Here is a 17,058-nt window from a genome sequence, read left to right as displayed (position 1 = left end):
ACTGGCTGAAGCTGTCAGGGTTTTACTGTGTGACTCTGGGCTGCCTCAGAGCTTTTGGAGTGAAGCGTGGAAATTTGCCAGCTTTGTTTTTAACAGGTCCTACAATCATGCTGTAGGTGACACACCGTTTTTTCTGTTGCACAAGAAAAAGCCACAGGTGCATTTCTTCCGTTCGTTTGGTTCCAGGGCTTCAGTGCCAATACCAACAGCGCAACGGAAGGAGGGTGGTCCAAGGTACCAGGAAATGATCTTCTGTGGGTATGATCCTGCAACAAATGGGTGGAAGTTTGCATACCCAGAGGGTGATCAGACCAAGCTGCTGGTCAGCAAGCATGCTGAGTTCTATGAGCAGGGTGGTTGGTCACGGCCTAGGGATGGTCCTGATATTCTCTCAGAATGTTTGTCCGATTCTGAGGGGGAGGAAGGAGAAACAGAGGCGGAGCCTGTTGCTGAAGACCAGGTTGCTGATGAGGGTCAAGCACGGGGGGGGGGGGCTTTCTCCACAGGTTAAGAGGGAACCCAAGAGCGAGCCTTCATCTCCTGTTAGCCAAGTGCAGAAGGCCCGAAGACGCAGCAAGTCAGAGGGGGAGTCTTCTGAGCTTTCTGGAGACACACTTGCTGACCCCAGTGGGTCAGGAGGAGCGCCCGAGGTTGTGCTCAGGTGGTCAACTCGCATCACAAAGGGGATTCCACCTGAGAGGTTTCAGGTCACCAGTGCGTGGGTTGGTTTCGCACAGTGTGATTCTGGGAGTGTGGAAAGGATTCAACAATTGCCTGGGGCAAATGCCAGTGGGAGGCAAAAGGCAATGGGAGGTGAGTTGAACTCAAAGAGGTCTGTAAATAGGGGTTCTCAGTTTCCCTCAGGATGCAAGACGAGAGGGGGTGTTAAAGGTTTCAGAACTCACAGGGTTAAAGAGTTCTGGGTGATGTCTTTTTCCTGAGGCGTGGTCACAAACACGGGAGTGGTTTGACTCTGAGTGTTTCAGTCTGTCGCTATGCGAGAGGGAGAATGGGCGAGGTTTCGCCAGGTCTGATTTATGCTGTTATTCTACATGATTAAAGGCTAAGAAGATAAGGAAAGCCTTGTGTCTGTTCTGAATTATTACCCACATGCTGCAATTGCTTTCTAACCGCTGTGATCGCTCTGCTACCGGCCAAGGAGAGGCAGAAGGGCTTTTGGATCGGCACGAACAGTTTGCAAGCTGCGCAACGGAAGAGTGCTGGACTCCATGTTCGGCCCCTCTTGCTGCTCTTGGCCGCATAATAGGCAGTCTCTCTTTAATATTTTCATCCTTGTTCCACAACTCCACAAAATCTCAAAAAGGATTCCTTCTGTCTCATTTCCAGCATGGGCATCTGGTCTGCCAGCTGCTCTTTATGCACTTGCTCCCTTTTTTCTGTGGCTCAGATCATCAGCTTCTTATAGCAAAATTCAAGCTTAAACTGAAGAAAGTAGGAAAAACCACTGGGCCGGTAAGATACAATCTAAGTCAAATCCCTTATGAATACACAGTAGAAGTGAGGAACAGGTTTAAGGATTTAGATTTGGTGGACAGAGTGCCTGAAGAACTATGGGTGGAGGCTCATAACATTATACAGGAGGCAGCAACTAAAACCATCCCAATGAAAAGGAAATGCAACAAAGCAAAGTGGCTGTCCAACGAGGCCTTACAAATAGGGGGGGAGGGGGGAGAAGGCAAGCAAAATGCGAGGGAGATAGTGAAAGATACAGGAAATTGAATGCAGATTTCCAAAAAATAGCAAGGAGAGACAAGAAGGCCTTCTTAAACGAGCAATGCAAAGAAATAGAGGAAAACAATAGAATGGGAAAAACCAGAGATCTGTTCAAGAAAATTGGAGATATGAAAGGAACATTTTGTACAAAGATTACCATAATAAAAGACAAAAGTGGAAAGGACCTAACAGAAGCAGAAGACATCAAGAAGAGGTGGCAAGAATACACAGAGGAATTATACCAGAAAGAAATGGATGTCTCGTACACCCCAGGTAGTGTGGCTGCTGACCTTGAGCCAGACATCCTGGAGAGTGAAGTCAAATGGGCCCTAGAAAGCACTGCTAATAACAAGGCCAGTGGAAGTGATGATATTCCAGCTGAACTATTTAAAATTTTAAACGATGATGCTGTCAAGGTGCTACACTCAATATGCCAGCAAATTTTGAAAACTCAGCAGTGGCCAGAGGATTGGAGAAGATCAGTCTACATCCCAATCCCAAAGAAGGGCAGTGCCAAAGAATGCTCCAACTACCGCACAATTGCACTCATTTCACATGCTAGCAAGGTTAAGCTTAAAATTCTACAAGGCAGGCTTAAGCATTATGTGGACCAAGAACTCCCAGAAGTGCAAGCTGGATTTCGAAGGGGCAGAGGAACCAGAGACCAAAGTGCAAACATGCGCTGGATTATGGAGAAAGCTAGAGAGTTCCAGAAAGACATCTACTTCTGCTTCATGGACTATGCAAAAGCCTTTGACTGTGTCGACCACAGCAAACTATGGCAAGTTCTTAAAGAAATGGGAGTGCCTGATCACCTCATCTATCTCCTGAGAAATCTCTATGTGGGACAAGAAGCTACAGTTAGAACTAGATATGGAACAACTGATTGGTTCAAAATTGGGAAAGGAGTACGGCAAGGCTGTATATTGCCTCCCTGCTTATTTAACTTATATGCAGAATTCATCATGCGAAAGGCTGGACTAGATGAATCCCAAGCTGGAATTAAGATCGCCGGAAGAAATATCAACAACCTCAGATATGCAGATGACACAACCTTGATGGCAGAAAGTGAGGAGGAATTAAAGAACCTTTTAATGAGGGTGAAAGAGGAGAGCGCAAAATATGGTCTGAAGCTCAACATCAAAAAAACGAAGATCATGGCCACTGGTCCCATCACCTCCTGGCAAATAGAAGGGGAAGAAATGGAGGCAGTGAGAGATTTTACTTTCTTGGGCTCCATGATCACTGCAGATGGTGACAGCAGTCACGAAATTAAAAGATGCCTGTTTCTTGGGAGAAAAGCAATGAGAAACCTAGACAGCATCTTAAAAAGCAGAGACATCACCTTGCCAACAAAGGTCCGTATAGTTAAAGCCATGGTTTTCCCAGTAGTGATGTATGGAAGTGAGAGCTGGACCATAAGGAAGGCTGATCGCCGAAGAATTGATGCTTTTGAATTATGGTGCTGGAGGAGACTCTTGAGAGTCCCATGGACTGCAAGAAGATCAAACCTATCCATTCTTAAGGAAATCAGCCCTGAGTGCTCACTGGAAGGACAGATCGTGAAGTTGAGGCTCCAATACTTTGGCCACCTCATGAGAAGAGAAGACTCCCTGGAAAAGACCCTGATGTTGGGAAAGATTGAGGGCACAAGGAGAAGGGGACAACAGAGGACAAGATGGTTGGACAGTGTTCTCGAAGCTACAAACATGAGCCTGACCAAACTGCGGGAGGCGGTGGAAGACAGGAGTGCCTGGCGTGCTCTGGTCCATGGCGTCACGAAGAGTCGGACACGACTAAACAACTAAACAACAAGAATAGGAGGTCAGCTGCTTATGTTTCTGCTGTCCGAGGCTTCTCAATATGGAGCCAGCTGTGATGTCTGCCTGCACTGTGCCACTTGGACCTGTCTAAAATGGGATCCTCTGACTCTGTCAGAGGCAGGGAGCAGCAGAGTACAACATGCATGTTCGGGTTCGGTACGTTTCCACAGCAACAGAATTCCTGGACTTGCAGCAGAGCGGCACAGCGCATGCTTCTTGTGTGAGTGAGCTTGCAGAAGAGAGAGAGTCCACACACTGTTGTTCCTCTAACAGCTTTATTTACATCAGAATGATGTTGGGTTGAAATGAACAACAGACGAGTAGGTAGGTGTCATATGGGAGGCGTCTCTCGAGCAAGCCTCGGAGACTCCCTTTTATTGAATATTACTGCGTTTGCCACGTGTGCTTGTTGCTGATTGGTTAACATAAGTACAAAGCAAGGGTTGCATATAAGACATTAATTATTGCATATAAGACATTAATCATGGACAGGTTAAAAGTTGGGAAAAGGAACGCGGAGTTTACACAGTCATGGTTTCGGACTGCCCGTACCAGAGTGGTACGAAAAAGGAATGTACAAGGAGGGGTAAGTACAGATTGATATGGTGTGAACTCAAGGTGAACAGGACGTACCAGGGTGATGATGGAATGTCTTAGCATCAGCACGGTTTGTGCAGCGTGAGCAAAACAAAGCTTAGAAGCAAGACTTCCCATCATGCCACAGTTATGTGCAGAAGCAATGCTTTCCTTCAGAATGATAAAATAACAAACAGACCATCCAAGATGGCAGGCATGGTGTCTCTGCCTCTTGGCAGAAAAAGTAACTCACAAACAAAGAACTCAGCTTTCTCCAAATGTAGGGAAAAGCTCCTCCCCAGATGCAGGACACACACAGAGCTGTTAACCCTGTAAGCTCCAAACCTCACAGTGCATGGGTTATCTTCATCATCCCTTGCAATCTGGGAGTTACAGGGGGCTGCATTGCCTTCGCTACTCCCCTTTTTACTCCATTCAAATCTTCCTTGTCTTGGTGAAGCTGCTTTCATGTTCGCGGTTGACCCGGAAGTGTATAGTCTGATGGTTAATAATAATAATAATAATTTTATTATTTATATGCCACCCATCTGACTGGGTTGCCCCAGCCACTCTGGACACTTCCAGCATCCCTCTGCTGACACCACTGCCCCTCTGGGTAGTACCACCCACTTTGAGAACCACTGTATTAGTCCATTCCAAAAGTTAATAAATACCAAAAAGGAAATGATAAACTGAGGGTCCAGAAGCTTAATGTGAGCCAATCGGGCGACGCAGCAGGAATAAAAGCTGATGCAATTTAAGGCTGCATCAACAGAAGTCAAGTGTCCAGATCAAGGGAAGTCATAGTATCACTTTTATTCTGCTTTGGTCAGGCCCCACCTGGAGTCCTGTGTCCAGTTCTGAGTGCCAAAGTTTAAGGAGGATATTGACAAGCTGGAATGTGTGCAGAGGAGAGTGATCAATATGAAAAATATTGTCATTTACGCTGCTATTCCACAAAGGTAAAAATAAGGTCAACCTCTCAATACATTTATTTTCTTGATTATTAAGTACTGTGTTTCTCTCATATGTAAGCTTTCTCATTAAGACATTTTGCAGAGGTTTTCTTAACCAATCATTTATTGGGGCAGGGTCCTTTATTTCCCCATTTTTTGTGCAATGCACTGTTTCCTGTTGTTAGCAGTACAGTAATCGGTATCAATGACTTCAGAATGAAGTATCGAAAGGAGAGCTATTTTAGGGTTTCTTGGGAGATCATAGCCTGTACATAAAATTCAGTACTTCTGTCCAGAAAGGCATTATTTTAAAAATAAATAAATCCCTAGACTCATCTATTCCACCCCCTGCCTTAATTCTGTTACACCTCCAACAATGTATGTTTTGGCCAAAAGTGTTACTAATTCTACATGGAGTTAAGTACCAGTAGAATATTGTCTTAAGATATTTCTTTTTCAGGTTCACGCTAATAAACATTTTTTGGAATATTCTTTAATATCCAGTAGTTCTTATGCATTTGCCAACATCTGATGCTTTGCCCTTCTCTCTCTTTTGCTTCCAAAGGTTGCAGTCTGCAAGAGACCATGTTCTGCCCATTGACTATTACTTCCCACCACAGAAGACATGCTTGATCTGTGGGGACAAAGCTTCTGGGTGCCATTATGGAGCACTCACCTGCGGGAGCTGCAAAGTCTTTTTCAAGAGGGCAGCTGAAGGTAAATCATCTTTTTGTGTGTTTGTGGTGTGTGTGATTGAATGCAAATCAGAAGATGACTGTAGATTTCATTCCCAATGCACAAATATAGAATGGTGTACCCCTGGCTTGAAAGCAGAACAACAACATGAGCCAATGGTGTGATGAAGCAGCAAAAAAGCTAATGCTATTCTCTGCTGCATCAGCAGAAATCAAGGGAAATAATGGTCCCACCCTATTCTGCCTTAGTCAGACCCTGCTGGGAGTCCTGAATTCAGTTATCATCAGCACAGTTTAAGAAGTGCAGTATATTGGCAAGCTAGGATGTGTGCAGAGGAGGGTGATCAGTATGATCAAGGACCTGGAAACCAAGCCCAAAGAGGAACAGTCAAGGGAGTTAGGAATGTTTATCCTGGAGAAGAGAAGGTGGAGAGCTGACATGAGAGCCATCTGAAGGGCTATCACAGGTGAGATGGATCAAGCTTGTTTTTTCTTGATCCAGAAAGACCTGAACAAATGCATTCAAATTCCAAGAAAGGAGATTTCAACTAAACATTAGGAAGAGCTTTCTTACAGTAAGAGCTGTTCATCAGTGAAACAGATTCCCTCAGAAGGTGGTGGACTCTCCTTCATTTGGGGTTTTGAAACAGAGCCTGGGTGGCCATCTGCCAGGGATTCCTGAGCTGTGGTTAATACATTGCAGGAGTTGCACTGGACTGAGGTCCCTTTCAACTTTACCATTCTTTGACTCTATGATTTCATTGGGTCAAACAGCCCAGATTACATTTTCAAAAATTCTGACTTTGCCAGCACAAATTACTTTAGAAGATTGCAATCTTAGTTTTTGCCTGCTCAGGGTAAGGACTTCTCATCTTGTCTTTAAAGAGAGTTTTCCCTTGATTCCACCCACCCACCCAGCCCCCCAAAACGGTGCTGCGTTAGGAAGGATAGCGGCAATTTCATTCTCTGTCAGATTTCCACCTTCAAATTGCCACCCTCCAAATCTGGTAAATCCTCCCCCCCCAAAAAAGCTCAACAACTCTGGGCAATCTTCCTCTTCCACCCACCTACCCCATGCATGCTCCTCCTCCCCCAAATGACAATGGGTAGATCACTGCCAGTTTTTTTATACTGGGAGTAGATCGCAGTCTCTTGGGAGTTGGACGTGCCTGGTATAGTGGTTAGACTAGGGTGTGGGACACAGGGCTCAAAACCCCAGTTGGCCATGAAGTTCCCTCGGAGATGCTGCCTCTCAGCCTGAACTACCTCACAGGGTTTTTGTAAGGATTAAATGAGATGCCATTGAGCTCCTTGGAGGAAAATGTGGCGTATAAATGCAATAAATAATAAATTACTAATAACAGCAACAACAACAACAGAAAACAGACTTGGGGAGTTTGCAGGGAAAGAACAATAGGTGGAGAGAGACGTTTTCCCACAAGGACTGCATCTCAGTGGTAGAACACTTACCTGCTTTGCAAGCAGACAGTCTGAGGTAAAATCCCTTATGGCATCACCAGGTAGGGCTGGGAATCACCCCTGCCTGAAAGCCTGGAGAGCTGCTGGATGGACCAGTGGCCTGACTCAGTATAAGGCAACTTCCTATACTATCTACCTCCCATCCTATTTCATTCTGGAAAACAAATTGATTGCACTCCTTTTTTTTTATAGATATTTATTAAGAATTTTCCATTTCAAAAAAAACAAACAAAAAGAAAAAACAAAAAAGAAAACATATACAGTTTAGAATCCTTCTTTTTCTATAACATATTTCCCTGACTTCCCCACACCTCCCCTTCTTATATTCCAATTCAAATTGTTAATTCAACAAGTTCTTATCCCCAATTTTTAACCTTTTTATATTTAGTTCAATTTAAAAAACCATTTTTACAACATCAAAATTTATACATCAATGCTCATTCTTAAATCTTAAATCCTTTTTCTAAAGTCGACCCAAATTCCCTTCCACGAATTCCCCACTTTTCATACTAGTAACAAAACAGAATAAAAAGAAAAAAGATGGATTATAATTATGCACCCTTTGGATCCCCAAACCCCACCCCGTCCCCTTTCCCGGTTTCAATCCCCAACAAATGTCCATCAGTCTTAATCTGCTATCAGCCTGGAGATCTCACGTCCGAGGCTCTCAATTCTCTCTCAGTTCCTCTCTGCCGGTTTTTTTGATAGTCCTTAGTATTAAACACCAGATCTCGGAGACGCTCTGGCCCGATAGGGACAATGTTTCTTCCAGCCAGACCTCCATACTTAAAAGTGGAGCCCAAATCTTGTTTCTTACTCCTTTCAAGTCCAAATGTCCCCAAAGCTCCAACTTTCACCTTAATCAAATTTGTAATCCTTGGGTCTTCAGATCTCCACATAAGGAGATCTCTCCATTCTTCAATCTCGAGCTCAGACCAGATTTTCATCATCAAGTTCTTATTTTCCTTTATAACCATCATGTCAGGCCTCTGGCTCTCCTTTGTCATCTGCAACATTACATCACCTCCTTCTTTTTCCTCAGAAACAACATGTATCTCTTTCTCCACACTCTCAAAGTTCTCAAATTTCTCCTCTTGTCCAGCTGCATGAACTTCCTGGATCAAGTCCTTATCAAATTCAATGAATTTGTTTACTGTTAAGTCCAGAGTTGCAACGTTGGTAGCCAAAACATCAATTTGGCCTTGTAGCTTTCCCAAGAGAAAAAACACTCTGTCCAATTTAGCTTGAATTTTCCCTCCTTCAGCCATTCTTGTAATGTCCCAAAACCCCCTCTAGAGGGATTTTGGTTACTTAGTATTCCTTCCAGTTCAAATCCAAAAATCAAGTTAGTTTGTATCAGTTTTTCCTTGTTTTCAACAAAATATAGCCAAATTGTAACGAATATAGCCAGCAGAGACGGTATAAAACAAAATTCTCTTTTCCCGTCTTGACAGCTAATTTGACAGCTGTCAAACTCTTCAATATCTCTTCAACAGGCTCTCTCGCGGATCACTGCCGGGTCCGGGGGAGTGGCACTTCAGCTCCCAAAATTAGCTCTTATCCTCCAGTAAGATTACTTAAACTGCCAAATCGTGAAATTAATGTCTTTACCCAATAAAAAAGAAAAAATCCTCTCGACCTTAGTTAGCTGGTCCTTGCTTTAGATTATATATAAGATGGGGAGACGGACTTCCTGTTTGCGCCTTCCCCGATTGTGCCTAATTAAAAAAAAAAAATCTTTACAAATCCAATTTCCATACTACTCACGGGTTGCTGCTTTAAAATCCAATTGTTCACAAGAAGAAGTCAGCGCTCTCCGACCATGGCATGCGGCTTCACTCTGCAGGAGAAGCAGTCGGCTCTCAGCACCACGCCACTCACCCCGTCCCCCGTTCCGAAGCCTTTAAAAAGGCTCCTTCGCGGGTCGGGGGGCGCAAATGGTGCCCGCCGAGTCACCAGGTTCACAGGCTGCACCGCCTGTGATTTTTAAGGGTCCCCGCGTCGCCGCAGCGGCTAGACACAACTCCTGCGGAGCCGATTCCCTCCGGAGCTCCTCTTGGGTATGGTCGGCCAAAAGGTCTCAAAGAAGGATAGAACGTTTTTTATGTATGCTACCACTGCAGCAAGAATTCTGATCGCCAAACATTGGAAGACTCAAGATTTACCCACGCTGGAAGAGTGGCAAACGCAACTGATTGACTATATGGAGTTGGCTGAAATGACTGCCAGAATCCGAGACCTGGGAGAAGAAGCAATGGAGGAGGACTGGAAAAAATTTAAGAACTATTTGCAAAAATTTTATAAGTTATATGAACTATAAAATGACGCATAATTTGAAATGCTAGCCCCAGCAATGAGAGTGCAATATCTATGAAATTGGATAATAATATTGAAGGGATCAAAGTTTAAATGTTAAAAAGGATAATATATTTTGTTTCTAGAGTAAATGGACAATAAGGGATTTAAACTTAAATTGCAATCGAAAGGACCAAAGAAACACATGAAACAAGGTTACAATTTGCTGATAAATTTATTGTTGGGAATGCTTTGTGCGGGAGATGTGGGGAAGTCCGATGGAAAGTTGGAATAAGCTGTTGAAGGGGTATGATTCTCTTTATTTTCTTTCACATTTTTCTTTTTTCTTTTTTTCTCTTTTTTGTTCTCTGTCTGTATCTGAAAAAATGTAATAAAAACTATTTAAAAAAAATAAAATAAAATCCAATTGTTCACAAGAAGAAGTCAGCGCTCTCCGACCATGGCATGCGGCTTCACTCTGCAGGAGAAGCAGTCGGCTCTCAGCACCACGCCACTCACCCCGTCCCCCGTTCCGAAGCCTTTAAAAAGGCTCCTTCGCGGGTCGGGGGGCGCAAATGGTGCCCGCCGAGTCACCAGGTTCACAGGCTGCACCGCCTGTGATTTTTAAGGGTCCCCGCGTCGCCGCAGCGGCTAGACACAACTCCTGCGGAGCCGATTCCCTCCGGAGCTCGGAGGGAATCCGCCATTAGCCGATGGCGCTAACCCGGAAGTCCCCACAAATTGATTGCACTCCAAGCAAGAACCAGCTGTCACCTCAAAGACCAGGATGTGAAGCTTGCTGCTTCCCTGCACAGTTCAGAGCCCATATATTTGGAAACATAAGCACCTCTGTAAATCAGAGGTGCCCGGCTGGGGTGTTCAGAGGAAATCTACCTAATGCCCATCGTGCTATTTTATCCTAATGTGAACATCCGCTAAGTGTACTGTTTGCTGGCAGTAGTAAGGCATCTGCCATGTTTTTATGATATCATTTAGCAAAGAGGCACGTCTTGGTCCTCCAACCAAAGCACTTGCTTTTGAGGATTCAGCCATGCTGTTCTGTCTGATCTGATTAATTTTTTTTGGGGGGGGGGTGACCTAAAGAAGATCTGGCTGTGCTGATCTCGACCAGCATCAAAGCAACCAACCTCCATACTACCTTTAGTGACAGCCTTGATAATCGACTTTAGGTCCGAATGTCTACCTTCCCCTTATGCATCATAAGCAACTGTTCAAGAGCAACTGGTCAAAGCTAGAAGAATACATCTCTGTACTCTCTATACAGCTGTACAGCTCTGCACCCTGAATCTATACAGCTTTATACAGCTGTACGTCTCTGCACCCTGAATCTTGCATAATTCTGACAGGAAATTTTAATGCCAGAATAGGGCAGATGGATCTTGCACTATACTCTCATTTTCACGAAAACGCACCTGAACAAGACGAGGCCCATGCTATACCGATTAGACCGTCAAAAGATAAGGGCTGTAAATGATTTCTTAAAATTCAAAAAAAAACAAAAACCCAGAGGCATTCCTTCTGGGAATGGTACAGACCATAGCTGTCAACGTTTCCCCTTTTTTAAAGTGAAATTCCCTTATTCTGAATAGGATTCCTTGCAAGAAAAGGGGAAAGTTGACAGCTATGGTACAGACTGAAGTACCCAAGGGTCAGGAAAAAATATTTATGTATGCCGCTACAGCAGCTCGGATCTTCTTAGCTCCCAAATGGCGGGTGAGTGAGGTTCCTAAAAAGGAGGATTGGCAATTAAAAATTATAGAATATGCAGAGTTAGCAGGTCTAACAAGTAAGATAAGAGAGCAAGAAGATCATGTATATAAAGAGGAGTGGAAAAACTTTGTGGAGTATCTGGAAGATAATTGTAAACAAGTGAAAATGCTAGCAGCATTAAGGTAAACTCAACAGTATAATATATAATAAAGGAAGAATAAGGGGAGAAAGTGATCTAAATGGATATACAAGAATTTGCAGAAATGGTGGGAAAATTAAAGGAACCAGGGAAGGGGAATGTGAGAGAAATAACCAGGGGTTGAGGTTACTCTGAAACCCCAGCCCAGTCCACTGGGTTTCCCCAGCCACTCTGGGCGGGTTCCAACAAAGATTAAAAATACATTAAAATGTCACACATTAAAAACTTCCCTGAACAGGGCTGCCTTCAGATGTCTTCTAAATGTTAGGTAGTTGTTTATCTCTTTGACATCTGATGGGAGGGCGTTCCACAGGGCGGGCGCCACTACCGAGAAGGCCCTTTGCCTGGTTCCCTGTAGCTTTGCTTCTTGCAATGAGGGAACCGCCAGAAGGCCCTCGGCGCTGGACCTCAGTGTCCAGGCAGAACGATGGGGGTGGAGACGCTTCTTCAGGTATACTGGGCCGAGGCCGTTTAGGGCTTTAAAGGTCAACACCAACACTTTGAATTGTGCTCAGAAACGTACTGGGAGCTAGTGTAGTTCTTTCAAGACCGGTGTTATATGGTCTCGGCGGCCGCTCCCAGTCACCAGTCTAGCTGCCGCATTCTGGATTAGTTGTAGTTTCCGGGTCACATTCAAAGGTAGCCCCATGTAGAGCGCATTGCAGTAGTCCAAGCGGGAGATAACTAGAGCATGCACCACTCTGGCGAGACAGTCTGTGGGCAGGTAGGGTTTCAGCCTGTGTACCAGGTGGAGCTGGTAGACAGCTGCCCTGGGTACAGAATTGACCTGTGCCTCCATGGACAGCTGTGAATCCAAAATGACTCCCAGGCTGCACACCTGGTCCTTCAGGGGCACAGTTACCACATTGAGGACCAGCGAGTCCTCCACACACACCCGCCCCCTGTCCCCCAAGAACAGTACTTCTGTTTTGTCAGGATTCAACCTCAATCCATTAGCCCCCATCCATCCTCCAACCACCTCCAGGCACTCACACAGGGTGTTCACCGCCTTCACCGGTTCTGATTTGAAAGAGAGGTAGAGCTGGATCTCATCTGCATATTGATGGACACCCAGTCCAAACCCCCTGATGATCTTTCCCAGCAGCTGCATGTAGCTGTTAAAAAGCATGGGGGAGAGGATGGAACCCTGAGGCACCCCACAAGTGAGGGCCCAGGGGTCTGAACACTCATCCCCCACCACCATTTTCTGGACACGGCCCAGGAGGAAGGAGCGGAACCACTGTGTAACAGTGCCCCCAGCTCCCAGCCCCTCTAGATGGCCAAAAGGATGTTATGGCTGATTGTATCAAAGGCCGCTGAGAGATCCAGCAGAACTAGGAAGCAGCTCTCACCTTTGTCCCTAGCCCGCCAGAGTTCATCAAGCAATGCGACCAAGGCAGTTTCAGTCCCATGATGAAGCCTGAATCCCAATTGGAAGGGATCTAAATGGTCCGCATCCTCCAGGCGTGCCTTGAGTTGTTCAGCAACCACCCGCTCAATCACCTTGCCCAAGAATGGAAGATTTGAGACTGGGCGATAGTTGGTCATACTGGCCGGGTCTAAAGATGTTTTTTTAAGAAGCGGTTTAATGACCGCCTCTTTCAGCGGGTCTGGGAATGCTCCCTCACAGATGGAAGCATTCACCACCCCACAGAGTCCATCAGCGAGCCCTTCCTGGCTTGCTTTTATTAGCCAGGATGGGCAAGGATCAAGGAGACAGGTGGTTGGTTTCATGTGTCCAAGCAGCCTGTCTACATCCTCAGGGGTAATGGATTGAAATTGATTCCATGCAACTTGACCAGACAGGGCTCCCGCACTCTCCCGCCCCAGCCCTGCTCCCATGGTGGTGTCTACCTCCTTCTAAATATGAATGACTTTATCTGCAAAGAACTTTGCAAAATCGTTGCAGGAGATCTTGGGGTCTTTACAAGGCCCCGGTGTTAAAGATGGTTCCGTTAAATTGCAAGCCACCTGAAAAAGTCTCCTGCTACTATTTTCTGCAGATGCAATAGAGGCGGTGAAGAAAGTCTTCTTCACCATCGCTATCGCCACTTGGTAGGCTCGATGTTGAGATCTAACCCGTGTCCAGTCTGATTCAGAATGAGTTTTCTGCCACTGACGCTCTAGCCGTCTCAGCGATTGTTTCCTTGCCCTCAGCTCTGAATAAAACCATGGGGCTGTCCGGGCTCCATGCAATCGGAGAGGGCGCTTTGGAGCCAGACAGTCGATAGCCCTGGTTAACTCCGCATTCCAGCGGGCCACCAGGGAATCAGCTGAAATGCCATCAGCATGGGATAAAGCATCCCCTACCATTCTCTGGAAACAATTTGGATCCATTAAGTGGCGGGGGCGGACCATTCAAATTGGTCCAACCTCCCTGCAGAGGGGAAGGGGCGCGGAGAAGTCCAGTTGCACCAGGAAGTGATCTGACCATGGCATTTCTTTTGTTTCACTTTTACTTAGTGTCAGATCACCCACGTCACTAGAGGTGAACACCAGGTCTAAGGCATATTCGTGACTATGAGTTGGGCCAAACTTATTCAGGGACAGCCGCATGAAGGCCATGCTTTCCCCGAAGTCCCGAGCAGCCCCTTGTAAGACCTGGGTTGCTGTGTGTAAGAGAAACCTGGTGGACAAGCAGCAGCTAAGACAGGCCCATCTGCTTCATCCAACCAAGTCTCTGTTACACATGCTAGGTCGATCTCTCCAAGTGCAACTATAATAGAGGAGAGAGGAAGAGAGAGTACTGAGCTTTACTTACACTTCGGAATTCCACGCAGCTGGCGGGGTACAGCGGGGGCAGTAAATGTTAACATCACCGGAGGGCTTTCAACGCCGTCGGGAAGTATCACTACATAGTCTCTTCAGCAAGTAAGATGGCGGTTCAAGCCAGATAGGATTTCATCGCCCTCCTCCCCTCAACGTTTCATCTGCCACGGTCGTTGTAAGTAATGCTGCTGCAAAAATCTATTTCATCTATCCCCCTCTATCTCTGACCGCTAGATCGTGAACTGTCGGAAAGTCTGGCATGCAGTGGACCACAGCCACTTCTAATTAATTAACTAGGCGTGAAGCTTCTGGGGAGAGCGTTATTTAACGAGAGGAGTGTTAATTCCAGCTTGTCTAACTGGGACTAAGCGGTGCTATCTTCACATCCACATATCCCACATAGCTCCATATACTCTACGGAGATGGTCTCACCAGACAGAAATGTAAAGTTCTGGGGATCTCCCCAACGCAGAGGGTTGAATCACCATCAGTAACCTCGCAGATGAAAATTTTGCATTATTTTAAGCCTAAAACAAAAACGCCCATATGCTCCGAGTCCCCACTTCTCCACGATTGGTCTATTGACCGAACATGGTATGGGAAGGAACCTGATATTGGTGAGGAGAGAGAGGGGATCAGTCTGGCAATGGAGATGGCTCAGACAGTCTCCCAATCTAGTGCTACCGACACTCTCGTAGAACATGATCAAGAACGAAATTTGAAACGCCTGGAAGTCACACTAGATGGATCAGCCAATGCAGCCAGCCCCAGCAAAAAGGCTAGGATGGAATCCTCAAGTGCGACGAGAACAGAGGAAAATCCAAGTCAGCTAAAAGGAGCCTGCTGGGACACAGATAGCATTATCTGTATCCTGATCGGGCTTTTCAATGAAATGATGAAAGAATGCCAAATGCACATAAGTAAAGAATTGGGACCAATTAGGAACTTTCTTACGGAATGCGTGGGTTTGCTAGTAAGCCTGACAGAGCTCACCAGGAAGGGAGCAATCTTACACACACACCCCCCCACTCCAGCGGCTGAAATTCCAACAGAGCCCAGTATCTCAGAGAAGGTCCCAAAGAGAGCCACTCCCATGTCTACCAACAGTCGAGTCACACACCCCTCACTTAAAAAGAAGCATCGCCACCAAAGAATACACCCACTTCACAAGAAGAAGTCTAAAAACATAAAAGTGGGAAGGCGGACTAAGAGTCATACACGAACTAAGAAATTAAATTTTTCTAAGTTATTCAAGCTCCTGGAGAATCCCACAATAAAGGAATCAAATACAAAGAATACTAAACCCCTGACCCCAAAACAGAGCATTATCCAGCAACCTAAAGTGACAAGTGCATCACAATCCCCTAACCCTCAATCAACGAAAGATCGGAACGAACAACTAGATAAAGACCGGCAAACCTCCTCTGCTACTGTGGAGACTAACACCCCCATTCGCAATAAGATAACTCAGAACAATCAAACGCTGATCCTCAACAGAAGCAGATTGGTTATTTGCCCTATGTACAACCGCACAGAATTACATTCACTGGACCAACAAAGAACGTATATACTTAAAAAAATTGACTTAGTACTCAGAGGCCTCCTTTTACAAGGTAACGTTATCAATGTAGATTTTCTCCCAAATGACAATAAGTATAATCGAGTGATGCTGACATTTAAAGATGACTCGACCGCAAAACAAATACTAATTAATAAGGAAAAGCTGCAAAGGGTGGGCCTGATAGTGACTCGCCTATTCGAAGTGCCCGGCCCCCACTCGCATCTCATCAAATCAAATAAGAAAGACATCTATTCAAAGGTGGTGGAAAACAATAAAGCTGAATATCAGAATAACTACCAGTCGCCTCACGATCTGGGTACCTCCACACACAACTTCTCCTCTGAAGAAAATACCTTAATTAGTCAATCCTGGACATTCCCACCTTTAATACAAGCTGAAATCCTAGAAAGATTAGAAACGCTAAGAAATAAGCTGGCCGGGAAAGACTTATATAAGGAAACTAGGGTGGACGTCCAAAGAAAGAGCAAGAGCCCTCCCAAAATGTTCATCTCACAAGAATTCGATTCAGCGGCTCGTCAACCACGTAACCTTCAGGTAAAGGCAGAGATTAATCTACCTGCTCAAGAAAGTACAACTTACAAAGGAGAACAATGCATCGCTCCCTATAAGGAAAAACATGCCTAAGGAAACCTCACCAGGCTTCTGGTCCAAAATGAGATACTTAGATGAAGCGGAATAAGGCTATAACCAGGTAGAATACCCCCAGGAGGAGGCCTTGTATAGCAAAGGCCCAGTGTCTACCAATGTGAGCACTCTATATTTACCATCTGACAACATAGAACACCTGGGCAGCTCTCCATGTAAAGATGATAGTCGGCTGCCACGTAGAATGGTAAACTCCAACAGTACCTTGGAAGATAATTGACAAGGAGTGGATCTTGGTAAAGCCAACCTTAGCTTTTTATCATGGAATATCGCAGGATGGCAAAAAAAAGGCAGCTGACCCATCCTTTGCTAAATTTATCCAAGGTTACGATATAGTATTTTTACAGGAGACATGGCTCACAGGGGACCTAGAAGTTAACGGCTTTTCCTCAATGTCCCTCACAGGATCCCCAAGCACTAAAGGGGGGAGAGTCAAGGGTGGCTTAGGCATTTTAATATCTACAAGGTTGGGGGCGTCCTTAGTAAAGTTAGAGACACTGAAACACCTGGCTATGGCCTTACTAGTGAAAAGTAGATTCTTCACCCTGCTACTGATTAATGTATATCTCCCCCC

At 45.3% G+C, this 17,058-nt stretch overlaps 1 protein-coding gene and 1 long non-coding RNA gene across 2 annotated transcripts in view; both read left to right on the top strand.

Moving 5' to 3' along the window:
• Nucleotides 1-17,058, top strand: part of LOC310697712 — a 1,172,922-nt gene that overhangs the window by 913,831 nt on the left and 242,033 nt on the right. The window lies entirely within an intron of this gene.
• The window catches only part of LOC310697820 (androgen receptor-like), a gene marked incomplete at its 3' end in the record, with an annotated part of 181,007 nt that overhangs the window by 86,489 nt on the left and 77,460 nt on the right, over nucleotides 1-17,058 (top strand). The window contains exons 2-3 of the mRNA XM_083484448.1: nucleotides 5,655-5,806; nucleotides 8,760-8,830. Of these exons, the coding sequence (XP_083340574.1) occupies nucleotides 5,655-5,806; nucleotides 8,760-8,830 (223 nt within the window). The remainder of the gene's footprint in view (nucleotides 1-5,654; nucleotides 5,807-8,759; nucleotides 8,831-17,058) is intronic.

The sequence above is a fragment of the Podarcis liolepis genome (genome assembly GCF_965112155.1).
Source record: "Podarcis liolepis genome assembly, chromosome: W".
NCBI classification, from domain to species: domain Eukaryota; kingdom Metazoa; phylum Chordata; class Lepidosauria; order Squamata; family Lacertidae; genus Podarcis; species Podarcis liolepis.
This window is presented reverse-complemented; position numbering and strand designations above follow the sequence as displayed.